The sequence below is a fragment of the Ricinus communis genome, chromosome 9 (assembly GCF_019578655.1).
Source record: "Ricinus communis isolate WT05 ecotype wild-type chromosome 9, ASM1957865v1, whole genome shotgun sequence".
Lineage (NCBI taxonomy): Eukaryota > Viridiplantae > Streptophyta > Magnoliopsida > Malpighiales > Euphorbiaceae > Ricinus > Ricinus communis.
Genome location: NC_063264.1, coordinates 23,712,541 through 23,735,455, shown reverse-complemented (window position 1 = coordinate 23,735,455; position 22,915 = coordinate 23,712,541). Strand labels below are relative to the sequence as shown.

The window sequence follows — 22,915 nt, the reverse complement described above, 5'->3', positions numbered from 1 at the left end:
GTAAATTAATAGGGAAGAGGATGAGCCGTGAAGAATCTCTTTAATTGACTAGCCAACGAAGCACTCGGACCACGTTTTAATTGTTCTCAATTTTCACGTGTCAAAGAGGATAACGATGGCCGGCTCCGGTTTAGGAAAACCAGCACTTTCATTTCTATATACATATATGTATTTTTTTCCTTTTATTTATTTATTATTTTTTTAAGGATCTTTATACATGGGTTTATGCACATTTTGTTCTATTAAAAATAAAACAATAAAAAAATGTTATAAATATCACGTGATTTGGTGGTCCATATGTATCATTTATTTAATTATTTATAAGTTTTAAATAAATAAAAATATTTTTTATTTTAATTGTAATTGATTAATTTTTCTCGAAAAGTGTATATATTCTGATGATTTTTTTTTATTTAAATTTCTTCGTCGTAGTAAGCAGAAATAAAAAATAATAAAATCTTATTAAGAGTGATTTTTTTTTCTTTTAAATTTAAAAGGAAATAAAATGGTCCTTAAAATATTTTAAACAGAATGGCTGAATTAAAGTCTTAAAATTATAATTTTTAGAAATATTCTCAAGTATTAAAATATTATTACAAATAATGGAAATTTGAAATTTACTGAGTTTTTTACCATCGACTTTCTTGATGGGAAAGTGACTGCAAAGTGTCCCTAGCCTACCCAATAATATTTTAAAATATTTTCTCTTCTGCTTGTGTTTTCCATCCATCAAATAAGTGCACCGAAAGAGGAATAAGACTGCAAAACACTGTTTGATCATACACTTGTATTTACCTGAATGATAATAATAAAAACAAAAAAATTACTTTAGTATTTATATATATACATATTGAAATAATAAATAATTGAGATGTAATTATTAATTTAAAATAAATAAGATGCATTATTAAATTTTTAGATTTTTCACTTTTTGTATTGTCGGATTTTAGATATTATTGTATTATATTGAACTCTTCCACTTATAATTATAGTTTTATTAAGAATTTTTATACATATTTTTATTTATGGTATTTAGTTTTTATAGTTATATTTATATTTTAATTAAAAATCATTTATTTTTAATAAAAATAAAAAATACAAAAATTTAATAAAATAAAATAAAACAGAGATATTTTTATTTTTTGGGATTAATTATTTATTATAATTCTTTTATTTATAATAATTTATAATTTCATCGTTATACAAACTTTATTTTTATATTACTACTATTTATTATTTTTTCTATTAAATTATTTCTAATTAAAAAATTAAATCAACCAATATTAAATTCTAATGGATCATCATCATTTCTTTATAAAAAATAAAAATAAATTCATCTAATATATAGGTGAAGATTAAATTCAAAATCTTTACCCCTTTCAAGAGCACATATTTCTAAACCCATAGTTGCACATATTTAAATAAGAAAGAAAGATGCTATCATAAAGTAGTACACTGGCCACTTGTATAATATTCAAAACAATGTGAAAAAAATAATAAATAAATAAATCTCTACTTGCATATTATTTCATACCATGTGCATAGATAGTATTATTTATTTAATATTCTCAGACAACCATTTCGAGAGTCGGTCCATATTTTTATAAAAGAAATAATACTATATAATATTATTTTAAATTGCCTCAATTCTTATCCAATTGAATATAAAATACTTTTAAAAAAATATCTTTAGTATTTTAAGATTATTTTCTATTAAATATAATGATTATATCTTAAATCTAATAAATAAGTATTTAGATAAATTAAAATGGGATATTTTAATATTATTTTTATATTACTCTTGAGAACCCACTTTCTTTTCTCATATGGGTTTGTGCACATTGGTTATATTAAAAGAAAATAATAAGAAAAAAGATGTTAGAAATCTCACGTGATTTGGTGGTCCATGTATCTATTATCTATTTAATTATTATCATGATTTATATAGTTCATTTAATTATTTGTAAGTTTTAGATAAATAATGGGAGGTGCGTGATAATTGATTTGAGCATCTTTATAATGTTTTATATATGTTCTTTTATTTAATTATAAATAATTAGTATTTAATTTTAATTTGTCTCGAAAAATATGTAAGTATTGATAATTTTTGAGTTTATTTTCTATTTAACTTTTTAATTAATATAAAATGAAAATAAATGTAGTTTTAAGAAAAGGAGAAAAAAATAATAAAAATAATAAAATAATTCTTAATAATTATTTTTTCTTTCTTTAAATTTTTTAAAAAAATATGAAGAATTTTATAACATTTCAACAAGTTTATAAATCATAGGATCATACTCGTTTCTCTATTATAGGCAATATATGTAAGAATTTAGCTTTCAATAAATTTTCTAAAATATATTTAACAAACTCTTAAATCATACTCTTTTTCTATTATAAAGAGTATATGTAAAAATTAGATTTTATTAGAAAATAAAATAGAAAGTATTGTTGGAACACACATATATTTTAAGATAAATTAAAATAATTATTTATAATTAAATAAAAATTCATATAAAAATATTATTGAAATGTTCCTACAATCTTAAGATTTAAACATACTCTCTATAATATAAAACGAGTATGGTTTAATGAGTTAAAAGACATCAAAGAGAAATAGACTAGAAGATAAAGTTTCTGTCACAATCTACTTAGACAATAATAGCCGGAGATAAATACAATAAATCTTTGTATTTACCTGAATAGATAATAAAAAATAATTATCTAATTTGAATGTATTTTTTATTCATACATTAAAAATAATTAATTAATTTATAAAAAATTTAATAGATCGTTATTTATTTACACTTGTCGTAAACACGAACACTAATTTAATGCATATATAGAGAATTAAACTCATGATATTTGTCTCTAAAGTATTTGAGTCAAGTACATATAGGTGACAGTTTTTGAATAACCTTAAATTAAGTTGGGCATAAAGGAAGACAATGGGCATTTGGTCAATGACCATAAATTAGTACAATGGGTGTAAACCCTAAAACAAAGATAAGTTTGAAAAATGAGATGGATGCTATCATAAAGTAGTATTAATAGCCACTTTATGTTATTTGTCAGGATTAAAGGTACTAGCTATATTCAAAACAATGTGAAAGACAAAATTATAATAAAAAAATTGTCTACTTGCAAATTATTTCATACCATGTGCATAAATAGTATTTTTTATTTGTCTAATATCATTATGAATCGGATAATACATAATTCAGAATTATATCAATTACTCATGTACATAAATAGTATTTTTTTTGGTTTAATATCACTCCGAATCGGATAGTAAATATATATTTCAGAGTTATATCAATTGTTCATATGTATAAAAGTATTTTTTTTTTTCCATCTAGTATCACTTTGAATCGGATAGTAAATACATATTTCAGAGTTATATCAATTATCGAGTTCGAACTTCCTTTCCGTCTTATCAGTAACTCAATAAAATACTATATTTCAAAGTTAACTAATCTTTTTTAGTCTCAAAAATAATTAAATCTAGCTTTAAATATGTAAATGCCTTAGAAAATTAAGAGGAGGGCTGCTCTAATATAAAAATATATCCACACAATCATACCAATACAGTGTGTTTCTTAAGGCTATAATTATAGTTGTCCTGTTGCGAGTTGAATTTTCTATATAAGGAGTGGAGAAAGAGAGGCTAAGTAATTTCATAGAACTAAGACAAACATCAATAGCTTCCAAAATGCCTATTTTGCATCTTTTCTTTCTCTTGATTTTCCTGGTGAAGGCTGCCTCTGGTGGCATTGTAACCAGTTTACCTGGTTACAGTAGCAATGAACTTCCCTTCACTCTTGAAACTGGGTTAGTCTTTTTTTATTTTTTAAGCTAATATTATTTTTATATATTTTATTTTAATTAAAATGAAAATTATGTAGATATGTGGGTGTGGACAATGGCAACATACAGTTGTTTTATTATTTTGTGGAGTCGAACAACAATCCTGAAACCGACCCAATCTTGTTCTACGTTAGTGGCGGCCCTGGTTATTCTGGTTTATGGGGCTTCTTTTTCGGAATTGGTAATGCTTTATTTTTCTTATGAATTATATACTTTTAATTAAATGTGTTTATATGTAATTATTTCTTTTTTTATTACACGTGAACTGTAAATAATAAATTAATTTATTTCTAAAATTATTTAAGACATCATTTCAATTTAGAGATTTCAAATTAAAGGTTTTATAAACATTAAATATAGTAAAAGAAATCTATTTAAAGTAATATTCTTTATAGAAATAATTTTTAAATAATTATAAATTTTTTGTTTCAATTTGTGCTAATTATAGATAGGAATAAATTTTATACTGTAATAAGTCATAAATTTTTAAAATTTTATCTTAAAAAATATTACTCTATGTAATAATATTTGTGTACATATTTTTTAAAAATATATGTTATATGTTTTATTTTTTTTAATTTTATTTATTAATACAGCTAAATATTAAAGTATTTTATCTTTAAGTGCTATTCTTTTATCAACAAAATAAAATCTTAAATTTATTACAAAAATCTAATATTTAAATATCTATTAAATATAATTTCATATAATCATAAATTTTTATTTAGTTCATATATGAGAAAATCTTTCTTTGAATTGAATATTCAGTTTTCTAAGTAAAAAGGGAGTTGAAATTCATTATCCTCAAATTTAAAAGGTGTAAGATTTAAGATTTACTTTAATTATATGTTTAAAATTATAAAATTATGGAAATTCTAAAAAAGAAAATCCCAAAACTGATTCACTTGTGGGAATTGTATACTTTTGGTTAGGTCCCTTGACTCTTGATTGGAACTATAATGTCACTGACCCTACCAATACAGAGATTCCAAAACTCTTTGATAACGATTATGCTTGGACCAAGGTAAAGCATTTATTAATTCTATTATTATTATTATTATTATTATTAATCTCTTTTATAAAAACTTATTTATTTATTTATGATAATTTTGTAGTTCCTGAATGTACTTTTTATTGATGGACCTGCGGCTACTGGATTTTCTTATTCAAAAACTGAAGAAGGTAACCAAACGAGTAACATAAAATACGCTGCAAATCTCAATGAATTCATCCGCAAGGTATGCCTAATGTCAAGTTTACAGTCTGCAATTTTTTTCGTGATTTATTCGATTTTATATTTATTAATTTTAAATAATAAAATATATGTTGATCATTTAATATCAAAATATAAAATAGTCGTATATGCATGTTCGATTTTTTATTTGTGCTGTAGATAAGAATTTTTCCTCAATTCTTATACCATTTAATATTATAAAGTTTTGAGAGCCATATTTTTATAATTTCTTTTTTGTTTTTGTGTCAATTCTGTGCAGTGGGTGCAAAATAATCCTAAATTCAAGTGGAATGACATTTACATTGCTGGTGATGGGTTCAGTGGAAACTCAGTTCCTATTGCTGTACAAGACATTCAAAATGGTAAAATTAAAAAAAAAATCATTAGTTATCAAATTAAATCACAATTTCTGAATTTAATTAACTCTCTAGAAGGGTATTTTTTTTAATTGTTTTTTTTTTTAACTGAATGCAGCTAATAATGCTGGAGCTCAGCCATATGTGAATTTGAGGGTACATGGTTTATTTATAATTGTTAATTAAATTCCAAAATTAAGTTTTTTAATTTAAATAAATTTTTATGTTTTGTTATTATTTGAACAGGGTTATTTTCTGATAGGACCAGGAGCAAATTTTGATCAAGATCAAAGTTCCAAATATGTCTATGCTAACAAAATGGGTTTAATTGCTGATGAAATCTTTGAGGTAAAGTTGTGCCTTTTTCTTTTTGAAAAAAAAAAAAGCAAAAAAGAAAAACATATGAGAATTTTCATTATTGTTAATTATGAATTTCAGTTGTTCAAATAATTAGCAACTTAATTATATATTAATTAGTAATTTCATATTTGAGTCATTATTTATAATAATAATAATTATTAACTCTTATTTTTCTTTATCCTTCAAGGATGCTGTAAGAACTTGTGAGGGAAACTATTCAAACCCTCCAAATGAAGAGTGTGAAAAAGCTATGGTGCCTGTTAAAAAGGTCAGTTAGAGTAAATTTACATTCCAAAAAGTATCGGTGGCGGTCTTAGGCCGAATGATATGTATTATGAATATTTTATATTTAAATAATTAAATATCAATGACATATATTTTTAAATTTTATAATTACTTAAATACATTGAAATGATAAAAAGAAATTATATATTATTCTTATAAATTAATTAACTCTGTTATATTTTTAACATTAATTGCAGCTAGTTGCCCATATAAACTTGGGATACATTTTAGATCCTTCATGTGGTGGTGACTCGCAAGGTCCTCAAAATACAACTCAGTCTCTCAGTAAAAAACCTTATGACATGATCATAAAGATGGGCCGTCGATCTCTCCGCCAGAAATCTGCAACTTCCCTTCAGGCCGACCGTGTTACTACTCCAGTGTGCAGGGTAAATTGTGATCATTTAAATATATTAATTATTATTATTATTATTATTATTATTATTATTATTATTATTTATTTTCTTTTATAATTAATGCCTCTTAATTGTGAATTAGTTGAAGTGATTAAACTTAGTTTATTTGCTTGTTATATAGAAAGGGTATCAACAAATTGCAAACACTTGGGCGAATTACCCAGGTGTATTTGAAGCTCTTCAAGTTGATATGGTACGTAACATGTCACTAATTTTACATATATACAAATACAAATTAAGTTTTTTTAAATTCGTGTTCGTGTCGTGAATTTTATAATTAATCGATGAACTCGAACTAAATTTACCATAATTAAATAGATCGGTTAAAATGATTAAAAATCCGCTAAAATTCTAAGTTGTTTTTGAGCGTTAGATCAAATACAAATAAATGAAATTTGTTTTCATGTAAATCACAGAATAATGCTCCAGATCCATATTTCCTGTGGAGTACCACAGTTGACAATATTTTATACGACAAAACTCAGAAGAATGTGGTGCCATATTACCAAGATCTTACCACCACCAGTATCAGAAACCTAATTATGAGGTAAAAAATAAGCTTCTCTAGCCCTTTTTTTTTTCTTTTAAATGTGTGTGTATTTTGATAATCTTAATTAATTATTTGACAATTTTAGTCCCATTTTATAAGTTTATAGCAATTCTACCCAGTTTTAAAAATTTTAATATAACTATTTGATTCATTTTATCTTTTTATAAAGTGAGAGGGGTCAAATGTGAAATTTATAAAATGTTGAAGGACTTTATTTATTATTAATTATAATTTTCTTTTTTCAGTGGTGACCATGATATGGACATACCAAATGTTTCAATAGAGATGTGGATAGGATCACTTGGCTTGGATGAGACTGAAAAATGGAGAGATATTACTGTTTCCAGTGAAACTTTGGGGTAAGTATCAAGACTTAATTTATATCTTTTAGCTTTATTAATACTACTTCTTTTGATAAAGGGTCAATTTGACCCTTAAATATGTTACATGGGATTAAATAGAGCTTAAATTAGTCCAAATAAATCCAGGTACTCTCTGGTTTTGGCTCATTGTAACCTTATTACCCAAATAAAAAAATTGAGCGTGTAATACACATTCCTAACAAGAAGAAGCACTCCTTGATTTATATGACCTAGGAGAGTGACACCAATGATATAATTTACTAGACAATTTGATTAAATTGAGCCAAAAAGATTGAAATTTCTGGATTTATTTGGACCGCCCAAAAAAAATAAAGTTATCCAACTCAACTATTTTATTATACTAGCCATTAATGAATCGTTTGGTTCAAGATCGGGAATGAGAATGAAGAAATAGAAATGAGAATTGATTATATTTTATATGTTGTTTAGTTTAGCATAATATGCGAATCGAATTCAGTTACACTAATAATAATATTTAATTATAGGTAAAAAATAATAATGATTAATTTGTGATTATTATATACAACAAATATATAAATTATATAAATAATAAGTTATGAATAATTTCCACTGATGGGTAATCTCAATATGATTTTGAAATAATTTTTGATAAACCAAACACAGAACCACTCGTTCTCATTCCCATTCCTATTCCTATTTCCACCCTATTTTGTTTAAGAATCAAAACGACCTCTAAATTGAGTGAGAGTAGTCTTTTTTTACAATTCAAGATAGTAAAAGCTAAACTGCATATATAAATGACGTCATTATTAACTAATTAATATTTTTGCTTGAATATATTTATTCAGATACACAAGAAAGTATGAAAATGCCAGAGCTGGTTTCTCTTTGACATATGTAAGCGTAAAGGTAAGAAGTTTTCTTTACTATCAATGTTATGTTAATGTCTTTTTTAAGTAGAAGGTTAAATTGAAGTTGCATTGTAATTACCATTTGTGTCTGTACAGGGAGGAGGCCATTTCATTCCACAGTATGTACCTGTTGAAACTTATCAAATGGTTTATAACTGGACAATGGGTCTGGATCTCTGAAACTCATTGTTGGTGAAAAAGTTGTAAGGGAAGGTTATCTCCTTTTGTATCCCACAGCTTATGCCAATTAGAGTGGCTTAGTAATAACAAAAATGTAATGTTTTAGTGTCTTTTAATGGAAATAAATGAGTATTGAGTTCTCCTCTTTTCTATATATAAAGAGCTCATTTGTTAATCTCGTACGATAAATTTTATCTTAAAAGGATAAATAATTGACACTCATTTATTCGTTTTAAATAATTAAATATGTAATAATCATTCAATATCAAAGTGCGAAACAGTAAAAGAAACAAAGGAAATGCTACCATGTTAAGGAGAATCCTAAGGAGTAACACAAATATAGCATATAGCAGAAGAACTGTAGCAACAGAAAACTGCAGTGTTTTGCAACAAAATTGGTAGCTTGGGAAAATTCAACAGAGAAGATTTTAACATACCAGATTAACAGCAAGAAAAAATAGAACCATTATAGTTGGTAAACCAGGAATAATAATATAAATAGTCGGTCTAAATTTTGGTGATCATTCATATCATTATTCCTGAGTAGACCACGACGAATACGAAATTAATAAAGTGTAGCAAATTATAAATTTACATAAACAAAGGCTTAATTACCACGAAAATATTTTGAAGACATTCTACATTGTCATGGAATCAGGAGCTCACAAAAATCACTTTTTCTCATAAAATATTTAATCTCCGATGAGTATATAACTTCATCACTCAAAATGCTAAATAACTTTACCGATGACAATAATTAGTGATAAATGGGATTGGTAGAACTCATTTCCAAAAGCTAACTCAAAGGAAGAGGATGTCCAATCCACGTATATATATATACACCAAAAACCCAACAACTTAACGATGTGAGACAAATACAACTTCTAACAATTAGCCTAATTAACAAACATGATCAGCAGAAATCACAAGAGGGAGCTACCACCCGACAAATGAGAGCTCCAAAATTGTCAAATTCAGGCAAAAAGAATTCACCAGCAAGTTGTTAAGGGCGTGATCTTCAAACTGAGCATTATCCATCATAGCAGGCATATCAATAGTAATCGATTAATATGTGCACAAAAGAAATAGCTATATATATTATATACATACATATATTTATATATATAAATTTCAAATACTCTAAACAAATACAAGAACAAAGAAACAAGCTGCGCAGCTGTAGCTGCTCCTTGATATCAAAGCCCTTACTTACACAGTAATTTCTGCCAAACAATGGAACACAATCAGGAGAAAGATTAAAAAATTAACTCAGTCGAACACGCATGGAAGTGACTTGCATATGGAAGTATAAATCCAATTATCCATTTCATTATAGAGAAAGTGGCTTGCACATTTCACCTTCTATAAGTTAAAAGAACAAGAATCCATCTGCTTCACAAATGGAGATGATCTAAGTCATGACTTTGGATCAGGAGATCAAGCAAACTATAGTTCCTTCAAGCTCCAGAGACCATTATATCATTTACTTTTTGCATATCACAAGCTCATTTTTTAATGCAAATTACAAATATAATTAACTATCACTAACATTTTAGAAACAAATAATGGGAAATAAAACTAAAAGAACAAAAAAAATTGTCAACAATGCTTTTTATTTCTCATCTTTTTATCAAAAAGGTTATCATGTACATAGTGTACAAGGACAACTGTAAAGCTATCTTCTTTGTCTATGATCTTAATTCATAAGAAGAGCTGCAATAAGCAAACCAAAATCTCATCACTGAAACTGATATTTATAGTTGTCAAAACTAATAGAAATTCCATATATTGCAAGTTTAAACCTTCTAAAATAAAAAATAAATAAAAAAGAGGTAAGAATATATACTAAACACTGAATTGAAATACCAACACCAAACCTTACAATATATAGCTCACTCTAAAGCTCTCTCTGTAAATGAAGGATTAGAAATTTGTTAAAGATCATTTACCCCTACCTGGAAATGGTACCAAAAAAAATGATAAAGCAGTGATGGTGTGGGTATAATGGTCAAGAAACAGCAGCAAAAGCATTAAGCATTCTTACATAAGAACTAACAGTAAACAAATAAGATTTACTCAAAGAATTTTTTTTTTAGAAAAAAAGAAAGAAAGAAAGATAAACAATGTGAAGAATAGAGTGTTACCTTGGAGTACTCCATCAACAAGTGCAAACTCAAAATTGAACCAATTGTTTCAGACAGTAGATACTGTATTTAGTCAATCTACAGTTTTTGCAAAGAAAACGAACAAAGAAGAGGAAAAGAAAGAAAAAGTTTTGACAGTGAAATGAGGTACTGGAGCTGGACTGTATATTTATTGTGGGGAAGAGGGTATGTAGAATATTTATTGAGTGCAGGCCGAGCTTATTGAGGGTCAGTTGAAGGATAAAGCTGTTACCAGCTCATAGGATAATGCTATGCTGTTAAATATTAAACTTGAATTAAGATAAAGAAAACATAAAAGATATTTAAGTCTTATTAAGTTAACTTATGATATTAAATGTGTTGTTTATTTTATAAGTTTCACTTATATTTCATAACTTTATATGTTAAAGTTATCTTTTGAATCCTATAAAATCCAATGTAAGTAATGCTAAATGAATTCATTCAAAGAGAGTTCAACAAAAGCAAAAGATGGGGTTTCTGATTTATGTCTATGTCCAGCCTATAAGCTATACATATTCAAGAAAGCAATTACACCTACTTAATATTTTACACCAAAAACTTTTAAATTATCAAGTAGTAAAAGTAAAAGCCCTGATAATTCTTAACTGCTAAAACCGATAAATAATAAATAAAAAGCTCAAACAAATGCATCGAATCCATACTTTGTTGGAACCATAGAAACTAAAATTTCACTTTTTCTTTAGACAAAGAATATTTTTAATTTATATTTTCATATTTATCTATTCATCCCTTTTGTTTTCTTTTCTTAATTGATTAATAATATCAATAGATATCACAAAAAAGAAAAATTACAATGTATTTCCAGGCAAGTCAAAGTTATTCTGGACTTGAGTTGAGTTTATTTAAACTGAATGCAAGAGAATATGGTATAACTTAAACAAAATTAAGAGAAGAATTATAACCAAGTAAACATCAATTTCAAGAATTTAAAATTAATCAATATCATGGTAGCACATGTTAAGAATATAGTGGCCAATGGTCAAACAACAAATCCATCATGTCCATAAAGATAACAAAGGTATATTGCAAATTTGCAGGTTAATGATGCCATTAATCTATAGCGAGACATTGACAAATACCAAAACCATATATCGCAAAATAGCCAAAGTATTCTAAGACCTCAAAATGACTACGGAAACTGAAATACCCCTTATGTGTCAAATAAATGGTTCTATGGTGGCGTACACATAATGCATAACAGTTCTTGCGCACAATTCATAGTGTATGAAGAGTTCAGCAAATAGGCTATTAAGGAAAGTAAAGAGATGAGCTCATTCGTTTTCATTATCTTTGTTCGACTCCACAGCATCCACTTCAGATGCACCAATACAGGATTTATCTCTCAAGTTGCACTCAGATACATCAGAACCTGAATTCTCATGTTCATAATGAATTGATTGCACGAAGTTGAAATACGCATACTTGATATCAAACTGCATATCATACCCTGCCATGGATACCTACATCTTAGAATCTAAAAATAACATGAGATGGAACCAAAATGGTTGCAGAAAAAGGCTTCATACTTACAATAGTTTATGGCAATAGTGCATCCATTGACATCTGGACTTTGTCGTACATGATGAAACCACATACTTGGCCTAGATTAGTTCTCCAAGTTAACCGTAGAATTTATGTTATCAAATATAATGTAGGAAAAATACTTTGTTTGAAATTAGTCTCAGAACTCTAGAATAATTGCCTCTGCTATATAAACTTTCCCTAGGAAACAAAAAAGGCTTCCATCTCACCACAGCCCTTCAATATGTTCAATGTGTCAAGAATACTTTAATACAATCTGATCTTTATTCGTATCCTATATCTGTTTTCTAAATTAAGTACAATATAAAGGAAATTCCATTTAACCAGCAGATAATACACAAATGATATATTTTTTTTAAGAGTAGAATAATTAAATACATGTTTGAACCACAGAAACAAAAGAAGTCCGGAAAATTTTGTGAAAAAGCGTTTACAAATCCTTAATTTTATGTTTGGAAGCAAAAATATTGTTCCTTTGAAATGAATGATTTCCATGCTATGGAATTCAATATCACTAAGCTGAATTCCATTAAATCTTACCATAACTCCCTATTATTTTCTTTTTTTACAGATAACATATGCTTTGTCTCCTTCAATGGGCAATAAGGAAATGAAGGCATTTGAAATAAACTCTAAATAAATCTTCCAAAAATAATTTATTTCGAATTAGATTGGATTTGTTAAACAAGAACTCATACCCTAGTACACATTTAATAAATGGACTAAGTTTCAAAAGGACCCAAAACCATAACACAGTAAAAAAAAATAAGTCAAGAAAAAAAGATAAGAAAAGAAAAAGGAGCTTACAAGTAAAGAACCTCTCCAGCCTTGACTGTACATTGAAACGGCTTTGGACCATTAAAATACAAAGGAAAGTTAGCCATTTCACTCTCTTTATCCTCAGGAGAAGGGTAAGGATTCACACTGCTCCATGGCACATACCTGACTGGTTCCTCCACTCCCAATCTAAACTCTCCAATTTCCTACAATGCCATAAACAAAATCCAATTATGATTACAAGTGAAAATCTCCAAAAGCAACAAAAGATCATTTCTTTCAATTTCTTAATTTAAACTCTCCATTTTTGTACCTAATTATCATTAAAAAGGGGGAAAAAAGAAAAGAAAAAGGAAAACAACAAAAGATCATTTTTCTCCATTTCCAATTTTAATTCTCCATTTCCTAAAAACATAGAAAAAAATTAATAACAATTAAAATCAGGAAAAGTCCATAAACAAAAAAAAAAAAGATTATTTCTTTCAATTTCCAATCTAAAGTCTCCATTTTTCTAACAACCATTAACAAGCTCCAATCATAATTGAAAGAACGATTTTTTAAGGACCACCAGACTAGACGAAGTCCACCTTGATTTGGTAATATCCACTATCCAGTTTTTTTTAAGCCATTATCTAGTTTTGTTAGCTAAAAATCTGGTGTACTTTAGTCTCTCTCTAGACTTGTAAATCTTCTATATATATGCTTACTATAAATCACAAAATGAATAAGAACAAAAAACTGATTTCTTCAGCCTTGTGTTATTAATTTTATAGTAATCACCAAAAAAAAATCAAGAAAACAGAAAAAGATGTTATTTTTAAAAAAGAACGAGATAATACCTGAGAATAAGAATATTGTGCAGCAGGATAATCCCTAATATACAATCTATGCACATCAGTAGGAGGAAGCAACAAAAAATGCTTCTCACCAGAAACAACAGCATATAAATTCTCATAATGATCCTTATGAAAAGAAGTCTCAGATAAATGATTACCAATCCACAAATTGACGGCCTCAGGTAAACAACCAAAAGCCTCAGTAGCCCACTCAATATGACCATCACAATCAGAACCCAGAGCATCAAAATACTCAGTTCTAAAACAATCATTCTGCTGTTGCAAGTAGGCTACTGACTTGCCAACTTGACTATTGAGAACCCAATTGACAGCAAGTGGAAAAGGCAAGCTCTTGACATGGGCGGAGGCAAAACAGAGTGAATTGGTGGGCGTGGGGACAAGGGAATCAGCACGGCCGTGAGGGGTGAGGTGGAGAGAGACTGAGGAGTGAGAGAGAGAGTGAGTAAGGTAGGAGTGATTTGGCCAGAGAGAGAGAGCTGGCCAGTGAGAGATGGCATTAGAGATGATGCAAGGTTTGTTGGGTGATACGTAGTTTCTTAAGAATTCAAGGGGAGTTGGAGGTGAATCTAAGCGTTCTATTGTTGTTGATAAACTCAGTTCTCTTACTTCATCCCATAAGGATTTGATTTGATTTTGGTTTTTCATCTTTTTGTCAGCTGTTTCCCTCGCTCTCTCTATAAACCTCATAAGCCCTTTCCTTCTTCTATTGCTTAAGATGGCCGGTTCTTCGGGACATACTTTGGGTCATTTAATCTATAATTAGCACTCTAATCTAACCCAGTGGAGCCAAATAGAACAAGTTGAGGTTTAGTTTGTGTAGTTCTAGCACAGACTCGAGCTCCGCGAGCTCCATTTGAGTTCGACTCATTTAAAATAATTAGACTTGCAAATAGCTCGAGTTCAGTTAGCAATTAGGTCAATTCAATGAATAGCTTGGTTCGAATTTGATTCATTAAGTGATTATATAATAAAAAAGCTTAAGTTCGAACTCATTAAAAATAAATTTGAGCTCGAATTTGTTAAATATTTTTTAATAATTAAATTAATCACTACCAACATCTAAAAATATAGTAAAAATAATAATAAAGTATCAAATTTAGTAAAAATATTCAAATTTGCTATAAATATAATCAAAATTAACGTTTAAAATATAGCAAAACATGTAAAAAAAAGTATTACTAAAACAATATAAATAATAAAAGTAAAGACTATTGGTACATAAAAATTACAAAAAAAACATACTAAACATATCACAAGTCTACATTAACTTAAAAGAATATATAAACTAGCGCTATGATTTTCTTTTTTTAGTGACACTCATTTTTTAATGAATAAAATTTATAAAATTTAAAATAAATTTTAAAATATAAAATAGTCGAAGTGTGATATAATAAAGTAGTTAAAATTTTTTCATAATAATATATTAACTTATATAAGTTACAACCTTAATTTATTTTAGTTTAGTTTTTAATTTGATTACCATTTATAAATATAAACATAAATTCAATTCAAAATTTTAATTAAATTAAGATTGTCTCAAAGAAATCAAATAATCCAATATCAATACTCTTCTCTATCGATTCCAAAATTCGAGTTGGACAAATATTAGATATCTAAGCACTGAAGAGCATGAGATTGAAAAGAAAATACTTTGTATTAAGGTTAAAATATATATAAAATTTCACAATAATGGCAATACCACTGATTATATTCATTTAGACACAATGTTTAATTTTTTTCCTTTTACGCTAGTCCTAGTTAGTCATGACCTATTATATTCTAACTAAAGTCTTAATAATAAATAATTTTTTGTTAAATTAATATAATTAAAGGATACATTGAGAATATAAAAATGTAATTAAATTTTATAATTACAATAATTCATAAGTAAATAAAAAATATAATAATGACTTAACTTTATTTTATCTAATTTCAAAAATACTTATTTTATTAAATTATTATAGAATATATATATATATATATATTTTTTTTTTAATTCTTACTAATAGTAATAGCTATATTTAATATTGTAGTTATATTATTATTATTTTGAATTCGAGCTCAAGCCTATAAACGAGATTGCTCACAAGCCTACTTGTCGAGCTTATAAACGAGCTTGCTCACAAGCCTACTTGTCGAGCTTATAAACGAGTATACTCACGAACTTTAGAAACGAGCCAAATTGTGAATCTATTCGCAAGCTTTATAAATGAATCGTGTGCTCAAGCTCAGGTCATTTAAATTAACGAACAATCTCGAACGAGCTTTTTATCGATCTGAGCTTTGAATAGCTCGTGAGGCATTTGGTTCATTTACAGCCTTACCTATAATAAAATATTTTTATTTTTATATTATATTTTTATTTCAAAATTACTCACATATTAAAAAATTTTAAAAACTTAATTAAAAATTATTTGCCAGTCAAATTTAGTTAGGTCTAAAAATAAAAATTCAGTAAAGATAGAGCTAATAAAATATTCAAATTTATCGAATGAATCGATGTATATTTTAAATATATTAAAATTTTAGTTATTCTATTAAATCAATTAGATTTATTATAACTACCGTATAACATGTTTGAAATAAACAAGTATTAATAGAATATTCCTTGTTATTGAATTGGAACGAAACAAGTGATGTGGCTATAAATAGCATTGCAGAAAGAAATAGAAATATCATAAGCTATGAAAAGAAGTCTAGCAGTTAGGCAAGCAAGGGTTTGAGAGAGCTCACGTGTTTGTTAACTGAGTTAGTTAGAGTCTTATTAACTTGGCAAGACTGGTGTTGACCGATCAGTTACAGCATTACAAGTTTCTACTCAGTGTAATTGTAGTTCATAGCTTTAGCAGTTTGTACTTAGTAGTTTAGCTCAGTATGTAAATATGTAAACTTGTCTTCTTTCTTAAGTCGGTGAAATATACTTTTCATCATTTTTTCGATTTATAACATGGTCTTAAAGCAGGAGTGCTCTTCACCTTCATTTTGATTTTTTTCATTTTAGCCAAACAGTGTTGATTTTCTTATGCAAGTTGAAATCAGTCTTTTTTAAGTGTTTTTCTTTGATATTTTCTGGTGTTTGTGTCTAGAACAACTTCGGCTTTGTAAGCATGATGACTTTTGCAAACAACTCAAGCCCTAATGAAGATCTTACTTCTCCTTTTTGCCTTCATCATTCAGAGAACTATAGCTTTGTTATTGTAACACCAGAACTCCCTTCAATCAACTTTTCTGCATGGAAAAACACCAGAACTCCCTTCAATCAACTTTTCAATCAACTTTGTTATTCAGAGAACTATAGCTTTGTTATTGTAACACCAGAACTCCCTTCAATCAACTTTTCTGCATGGAAAAAGGTTAGTTCTCCTTCTTGTTTCAATTAGAAATAAACAAGGATTCCTAGATGGTACTACTCTCTTGGATTCGTTGTAATAACTTTTAATTGCTTTGGTTACTCCGTTCAATTTCGTCTCTAATTGCTTATACTATTTTTTAACTTAACGAGGCAAGTATAATCTAGGATAAGTTAAATCAAAGGCAACAACACTGTTGATTGTTATTCTACAGAACTTGATGGTATTTGGTGTAAATGCGGAAATGAAATAGAACTTAGCTGGGTTTGAGCTAAAGTTCTTATAAACTGAGCTAAATCTGAGCTCAAGTTCTTAAGAAATATGGAAATGATGAAGAGAAATTGAGAGGAAATGGCTGGAAAATATATATTTTTTTCTTATATTTTCAGCCTTTAACATTTGATTTAAATAGAGAAGGAGATTACAAAAGTTGTAGTTCCCAATGCCACTAACATAGAAACTTGTACAAAGTCAAACAAGAAATTAAATACTACATGGGGACTTACAAGCTAGTAGTTCCCAATGCCACTAACATAGGAACTTGTACAAAGTCAAACAAGAAATTAAATACTACATGGGGACTTACAAGCTATGAAAAACTGCTTGAAATCATGTGCTTGTTTCCAAGACAAGCTCACATGTTCCAACACTCCTCCTTGAGGTTGGTTTTAGAAGCTCCTAGCTGATTCTTCAAAAAATCAATTCTTGGTCTTGATAATGGTTTGGTAAAGAGATCGTAGTCGCTCTTCCCAAGAGCAATCGAGCTTGATCTCCAAATTCTTCTCAGCTTCTCTAATGGAGTGAAACTTCACATTGATGTGTTTGGTTCGTCCATGTTGAACTGGATTTTCAGCTATAGCAATTGCTGACTTGTTGTCACAATAGATTGTAGTTGGTTTGTCTAGCTCAACACACAAATCTGACAAGAGCTTCCTAAGCCATATAGCTTGATTTGATGCAGCTGCAATCGACATATACTCAGCTTCAGCTATTGATTGAGCTACAAATTCTTGTTTCTTTGAGTTCCAGGAAATTGCACCTGAGCCTAGCGAGAACACATAGCCTGAGGTGCTCTTCATGTCATCCACACTTCCAGCCCAATCACTATCAGCATAACCTTGTAGCTCAATTGGTCAAGCCTGTGATACCAAATACCATCCTTCACGGTACCCTTTAAGAACTTGAGAACTCTTTTAGCTACTCCTAGATGCACACTCGTAGGATAGCTCATGAATCTTGAAAGAAGGCTAGCTGGATACATTAGGTCAGTCTTGTACTGAAAGATACAAAGAACCGCCAACAATGCTTCCGTACAGTTGGGTTTTCTAGCTTTTCTCCATCATTCTTCGAAAGCTTTTCATTCTAAGCTATTGGAGCTGCAACTTCTTTACAAGCTTCTAGCTTAAACTTCTTCAAAACATCAAGAGCATACTTTCTTTGAGATATGAAAATTCCTGAGGAGTATTGATGAATTTCCATCCCAAGAAAATAGTTCATTAAGCCCAAATCGGACATCTCAAAAACACTTTCCATTTGCTTCTTGAGTTCGAAATGCCTTCTTGGCTACCAGAATAAGAAGGTCATCAACATATAATGAAACCACTATCTTAAGCTCTCCATCTTCTTGCTTCAAATAAAGAGTGGCTTCATTATCACTTCTCTTGAACCCTTGTTGCATCAAGTGAGCATCAATTTTCTAGTACCAAGCTCTTGGAGCTTGCTTCAGCCTGTACAAAGCCTTTCTTAGCTTGTACACCTCATCTTCTCTTCCTCTCACTTGGAAATCTTCTGGTTGCTCTATGTAGAGCTCCTCCTTGAGCTCACCATTCAAGAATGCTGATTTCACATCGAGATGGAAAACTTTCCAGCCCATTTGAGCTGCAAAAGACAACAACAACTTGATAGTGTCATGTCTAGCTACTGGAGCAAAGGTATCTCCATAGTCACTACCCGCAACTTGAGCATAGACCTTCACAACTAATCTGGCCTTAAGCTTGTTGATTGAGCCATCAGGATTATACTTGGTTCTGAACACCCATTTGACTCCTATAGCTTGCTTGTTTTGTGGTAGCTCAGTAAGCAGCCAAGTGTTGTTCTTTTCTATCATTTGAATTTCAGCTTTCATAGCTTCAATCCATTCTGGATGCTTGGAAGCTTCATCAAAGTTAGCTGGCTCAGCGAAGACAAAATTGCATCTTTCATACACCTCAGCTAACGGTCTTGTTCTGAGCACTTGAATGTCACTAGTGTTGTGCACATCAAATAGCTCGTCATTGACATTCTCTTCTTCTTCCACTTCAAAAGTAGGAGCTAATAAGGAAGGGAGCTCATGTGTCTCGACTTTATGTGAATCCCAATTCCAAAAAGAGCTCTCATCAAAGCTCACATCTCTGTTGAGCTCAATTCTTTTATTGTTGAGCTCAAAAATTTTGTAGCCTTTGGACTCTGTTGAATAGCCTACAAATATACCCTTCATAGCTCTCTGATCTAGCTTCGTTCTTTTGACTGAAGGAATGTGAAAATAGCATATTGAGCCAAAAAATCTGAGATTCTCAACTGAAGGCTTGACACCATTCCAAGCTTCATATGGGGTCTTGCCTTCCACTGCCTTCATTGCAATTCTATTCAACAAATATACTGAAGTAGCTACAGCTTCAGCCCAAAAAGTCTTTGGTAGCTTCTTCTCAAACAACATGCTTCTAGCCATGTTCATCACAGTTCTATTCTTTCTTTGTGAGACTCCATTTTGTTGTGGAGAATATGGAACTGTGAGCTGGTGTAGGATGCCTTCTTCTTGGCAAAAGGAGCTGAATTCTTGTGAAGTGTACTCTCCACCATTGTCAGTTCTCAACACCTTAAGCTTGCAGCTACTTTGAGTTTCCACTAGCTTCTTGAAATTTTTGAAAATTGAAAAAACTGAGGACTTGGTTTTGAGGAAGTGCACCCAAGTCATCCTTGAAAAATCATCAATAAAGAGCACTAAGTACCTGTTTTCACTCAAAGAAGGTGTTGCTATAGGACCACAAATATCTGAATGCACAATTTCTAGCTTTTCAGTAGCTCTAGTGACTCCGCCTTTTGGAAAAGGAGTTCTTTATGACTTTCCGAACTTACAGCCCTCACACTCTACTTCTGGAGCTACAATTTCAGGCAAACTCAAAACTAGCTCTAAATCATGCATCTCTTTTAAAGCTCTAAAATTGTAGTGGCCTAGCCTCTTATGCCATTTTAAGCTATCATCCTCTTTTACACTAAATGCACATGTCTGAATAACATCTAGCTTCAAATAAAAGCTATTACCAATCATCTTGACTTTAGCTATCTCAACACCACAAGTATCTAAAATATAGCAGCATGCATTTTTGAAATAGACACCATAACCTTTTCTAATCATTTGAGGCACACTAAGCAAATTTTGATTGAGCTCAGGTATGTAAAGAACATCTGAGATAACTTTGATACCTTTCTTAGTGTTGATAGAAATTGAGCCTCTTCCTCTAGCTTGAACCGTTGAGCCATCTCCCAGCTTCATTCTGGTTGTTATTGACTCGTCAAGGCTAGTAAAACTTGTAGCATCTGGTGTCATGTGGCTAGTACATCCACTGTCTATGAGCCAAGTGTAATTCTGAGCTGTTTTGTTAGCTTGAGAAGCCATGAATAAATGCTCTCTTGGATGTGATTTCTCCTCCTCAACTGTAAAGACCTGCTCTTGAGCTTGTGTCTGAGCTTGTTGAGCTTTCTTAGCTCTGCAAAACTTTTCGGTATGGCCAATCTTGTTGCAAAAGCTGCATGTGTACTTTGGTTTTTCACCATCTTTGTACCAACAATCTTTTTCAGCATGGTTTGTTTTCTTGCAAATGGAGCAAGGAGGAAGCTTGCCCTGTTTTGAGCTCGAATTTTTTGGAGCTCGATTTTTGTAGCTAGTACCTCTTCTATTTCTACTGTTTGGCTTCTTTCCTTTATGAGAAATAAAGAAAGCACCTTCAGCTGTCTCTTCATCTCTTATTGAGCTTCTTTGTTCTTGAGCTACTAATTTGCTAATGAGCTCAACTACTATTAGCCTCTGCAAATCATATGACTCTTCAATAGCTGAAATTTTAGCTTCAAATTTTCTTGGTACGCTGACCATAATCTTCTCCACCACTCTCTGATAAGGTAGAGCTTCACCATACAGCCTAATTTGGTTTACAAGATCTATCATTCTTGATGAATAATCTTTCACTAGCTCGTCATCCTTCATCTTGAGCAGCTCAAATTCTCTCTTGAGCGTCAAGAGCTTCACAACTTTCACTCGGTCTGTGCCTTCAAAGCTCTCTTTGAGGTAATCCCAAACAGCTTTAGGTGTCTCCAGGTCCATGATGCTGGTGAAAACATGATCTGCCAAACTTGAGTGGATGCAAGTCAAGGCTTTATCTTTCCTGAGGAGCTGTTCTTCATGGTCTCTGAGCTGAGCTACTGTTGGATTTGGCTTGAGAGTGGGAGGATCTTCATCTGTCTCAACCACTTTCCATAGACCTTGAGATTTGAGGTAAGTTTTCATCTTCACCGACCACAAATGATAAAGTGATCTGTTAAAGGTAGGAGCTACTGGAGCTGATGAGCTACTTGAAGCCATTTTTCTGGTTTTGTTCTTATTCTTGTTCTTCTTTTTCTTTTTTAAAAAATCTCACAAATCTTTCAAACACTCGGTATTTCTCTCCCTTACGTGTTTGACTCTCTAGATTTTCTGTTTTTAGCCTCACAGCCCGTAGGACAGGAGCTCTGATACCACTGTAAATGCGGAAATGAAATAGAACTTAGCTGGGTTTGAGCTAAAATTCTTATAAACTAAGCTAAATCTGAGCTCAAGTTCTTAAGAAATATGGAAATGATGAAGAGAAATTGAGAGGAAATGGCTGGAAAATATGTTTTTTTTTCTTATATTTTCAGCCTTTAACATTTGATTTAAATATAGACGGAGATTACAAAAGTTGTAATTCCCAATGCCACTAACATAGGAACTTGTACAAAGTCAAACAAGAAATTAAATACTACATGGGGACTTACAAGCTAGTAGTTCCCAATGCCACTAACATAGGAACTTGTATAAAGTCAAACAAGAAATTAAATACTACATGGGGACTTACAAGCTATAGAAAACTGCTGAAAACCATGTGCTTGTTTCCAAGACAAGCTCACATGTTCCAACATTTGGGAGGAGCTTCATAGTTTCAGAAATTCACCACACTGTTCTTGTGGTCATTGTAATGCTGCCTAATTTTAAACTTTTGTTGACACACAACATAAAGATTATGTGTTCAATTTTCTTAATGGATTGAATGATTCTTATCAAGCTTTGAGATCTCAAATAGTATTCATGAAACCTTTTTCTTCTCTAGATCAAGTCTGTCACATTGTGATTAGAAAGAAAACACAAAGGCTTTTACATTCTCAATGTCAAAGTTTTAATGAGATGCTTGCTATGACAGCTCGAAAGAACAAGTCAAATTTGGTATGCTCTTATTGTGGAAAATCTCATCATTTGAAGGACTGATGCTACAAGCTGATAGGCTTTCCTCCTAACTTTAAGTTTACAAGAGATATGGATACTTCTAGCTTTACTCATTCTGCCCATCAAGTTGTTGCATCATTACAAAAGTCTGTTGTTTCTGGAGGTACATAATTGATTTCACAGTTGAGTCTGACTCAAGCAAATACTCA

At 29.9% G+C, this 22,915-nt stretch overlaps 2 protein-coding genes across 5 annotated transcripts; one reads left to right on the top strand and one right to left on the bottom strand.

The window, feature by feature from the left end:
* Positions 1 to 3,654: 3,654 nt before the first annotated feature.
* Positions 3,655 to 8,655, top strand: LOC8261744 (serine carboxypeptidase-like 18). Its single transcript, XM_002533341.4, has 14 exons — positions 3,655 to 3,831; positions 3,906 to 4,048; positions 4,800 to 4,891; positions 4,983 to 5,105; positions 5,361 to 5,463; positions 5,576 to 5,613; positions 5,704 to 5,805; positions 6,005 to 6,085; positions 6,300 to 6,491; positions 6,640 to 6,711; positions 6,935 to 7,065; positions 7,314 to 7,427; positions 8,261 to 8,321; positions 8,420 to 8,655. The coding sequence occupies exons 1-14, from the start codon at positions 3,713 to 3,715 to the stop codon at positions 8,501 to 8,503; spliced, it is 1,455 nt and encodes a 484-aa protein (XP_002533387.1). The 5' UTR covers positions 3,655 to 3,712; the 3' UTR covers positions 8,504 to 8,655.
* A 3,055-nt stretch (positions 8,656 to 11,710) lies between these two features.
* Positions 11,711 to 14,669, bottom strand: LOC8261736 (bifunctional peptidase and (3S)-lysyl hydroxylase Jmjd7). 4 transcript variants are annotated; one of them, XM_002533342.4, is made up of 4 exons: positions 13,848 to 14,662; positions 13,039 to 13,214; positions 12,220 to 12,290; positions 11,711 to 12,136 (listed from the first exon to the last, which is right to left on the bottom strand). In XM_002533342.4, exons 1-4 carry the CDS (start codon positions 14,550 to 14,552, stop codon positions 11,961 to 11,963), a joined length of 1,128 nt encoding a protein of 375 aa, XP_002533388.2. In that variant the 5' UTR covers positions 14,553 to 14,662; the 3' UTR covers positions 11,711 to 11,960. The 4 variants fall into 4 exon arrangements, with proteins under 4 accessions (XP_002533388.2, XP_015583390.1, XP_048234858.1 ...); XM_015727904.3 differs by having other exon boundaries at positions 11,938 to 12,149; positions 13,848 to 14,666; XM_048378901.1 differs by lacking the exon at positions 12,220 to 12,290 and having other exon boundaries at positions 11,938 to 12,155; positions 13,848 to 14,669.
* Between the last annotated feature and the right edge of the window lie 8,246 nt (positions 14,670 to 22,915).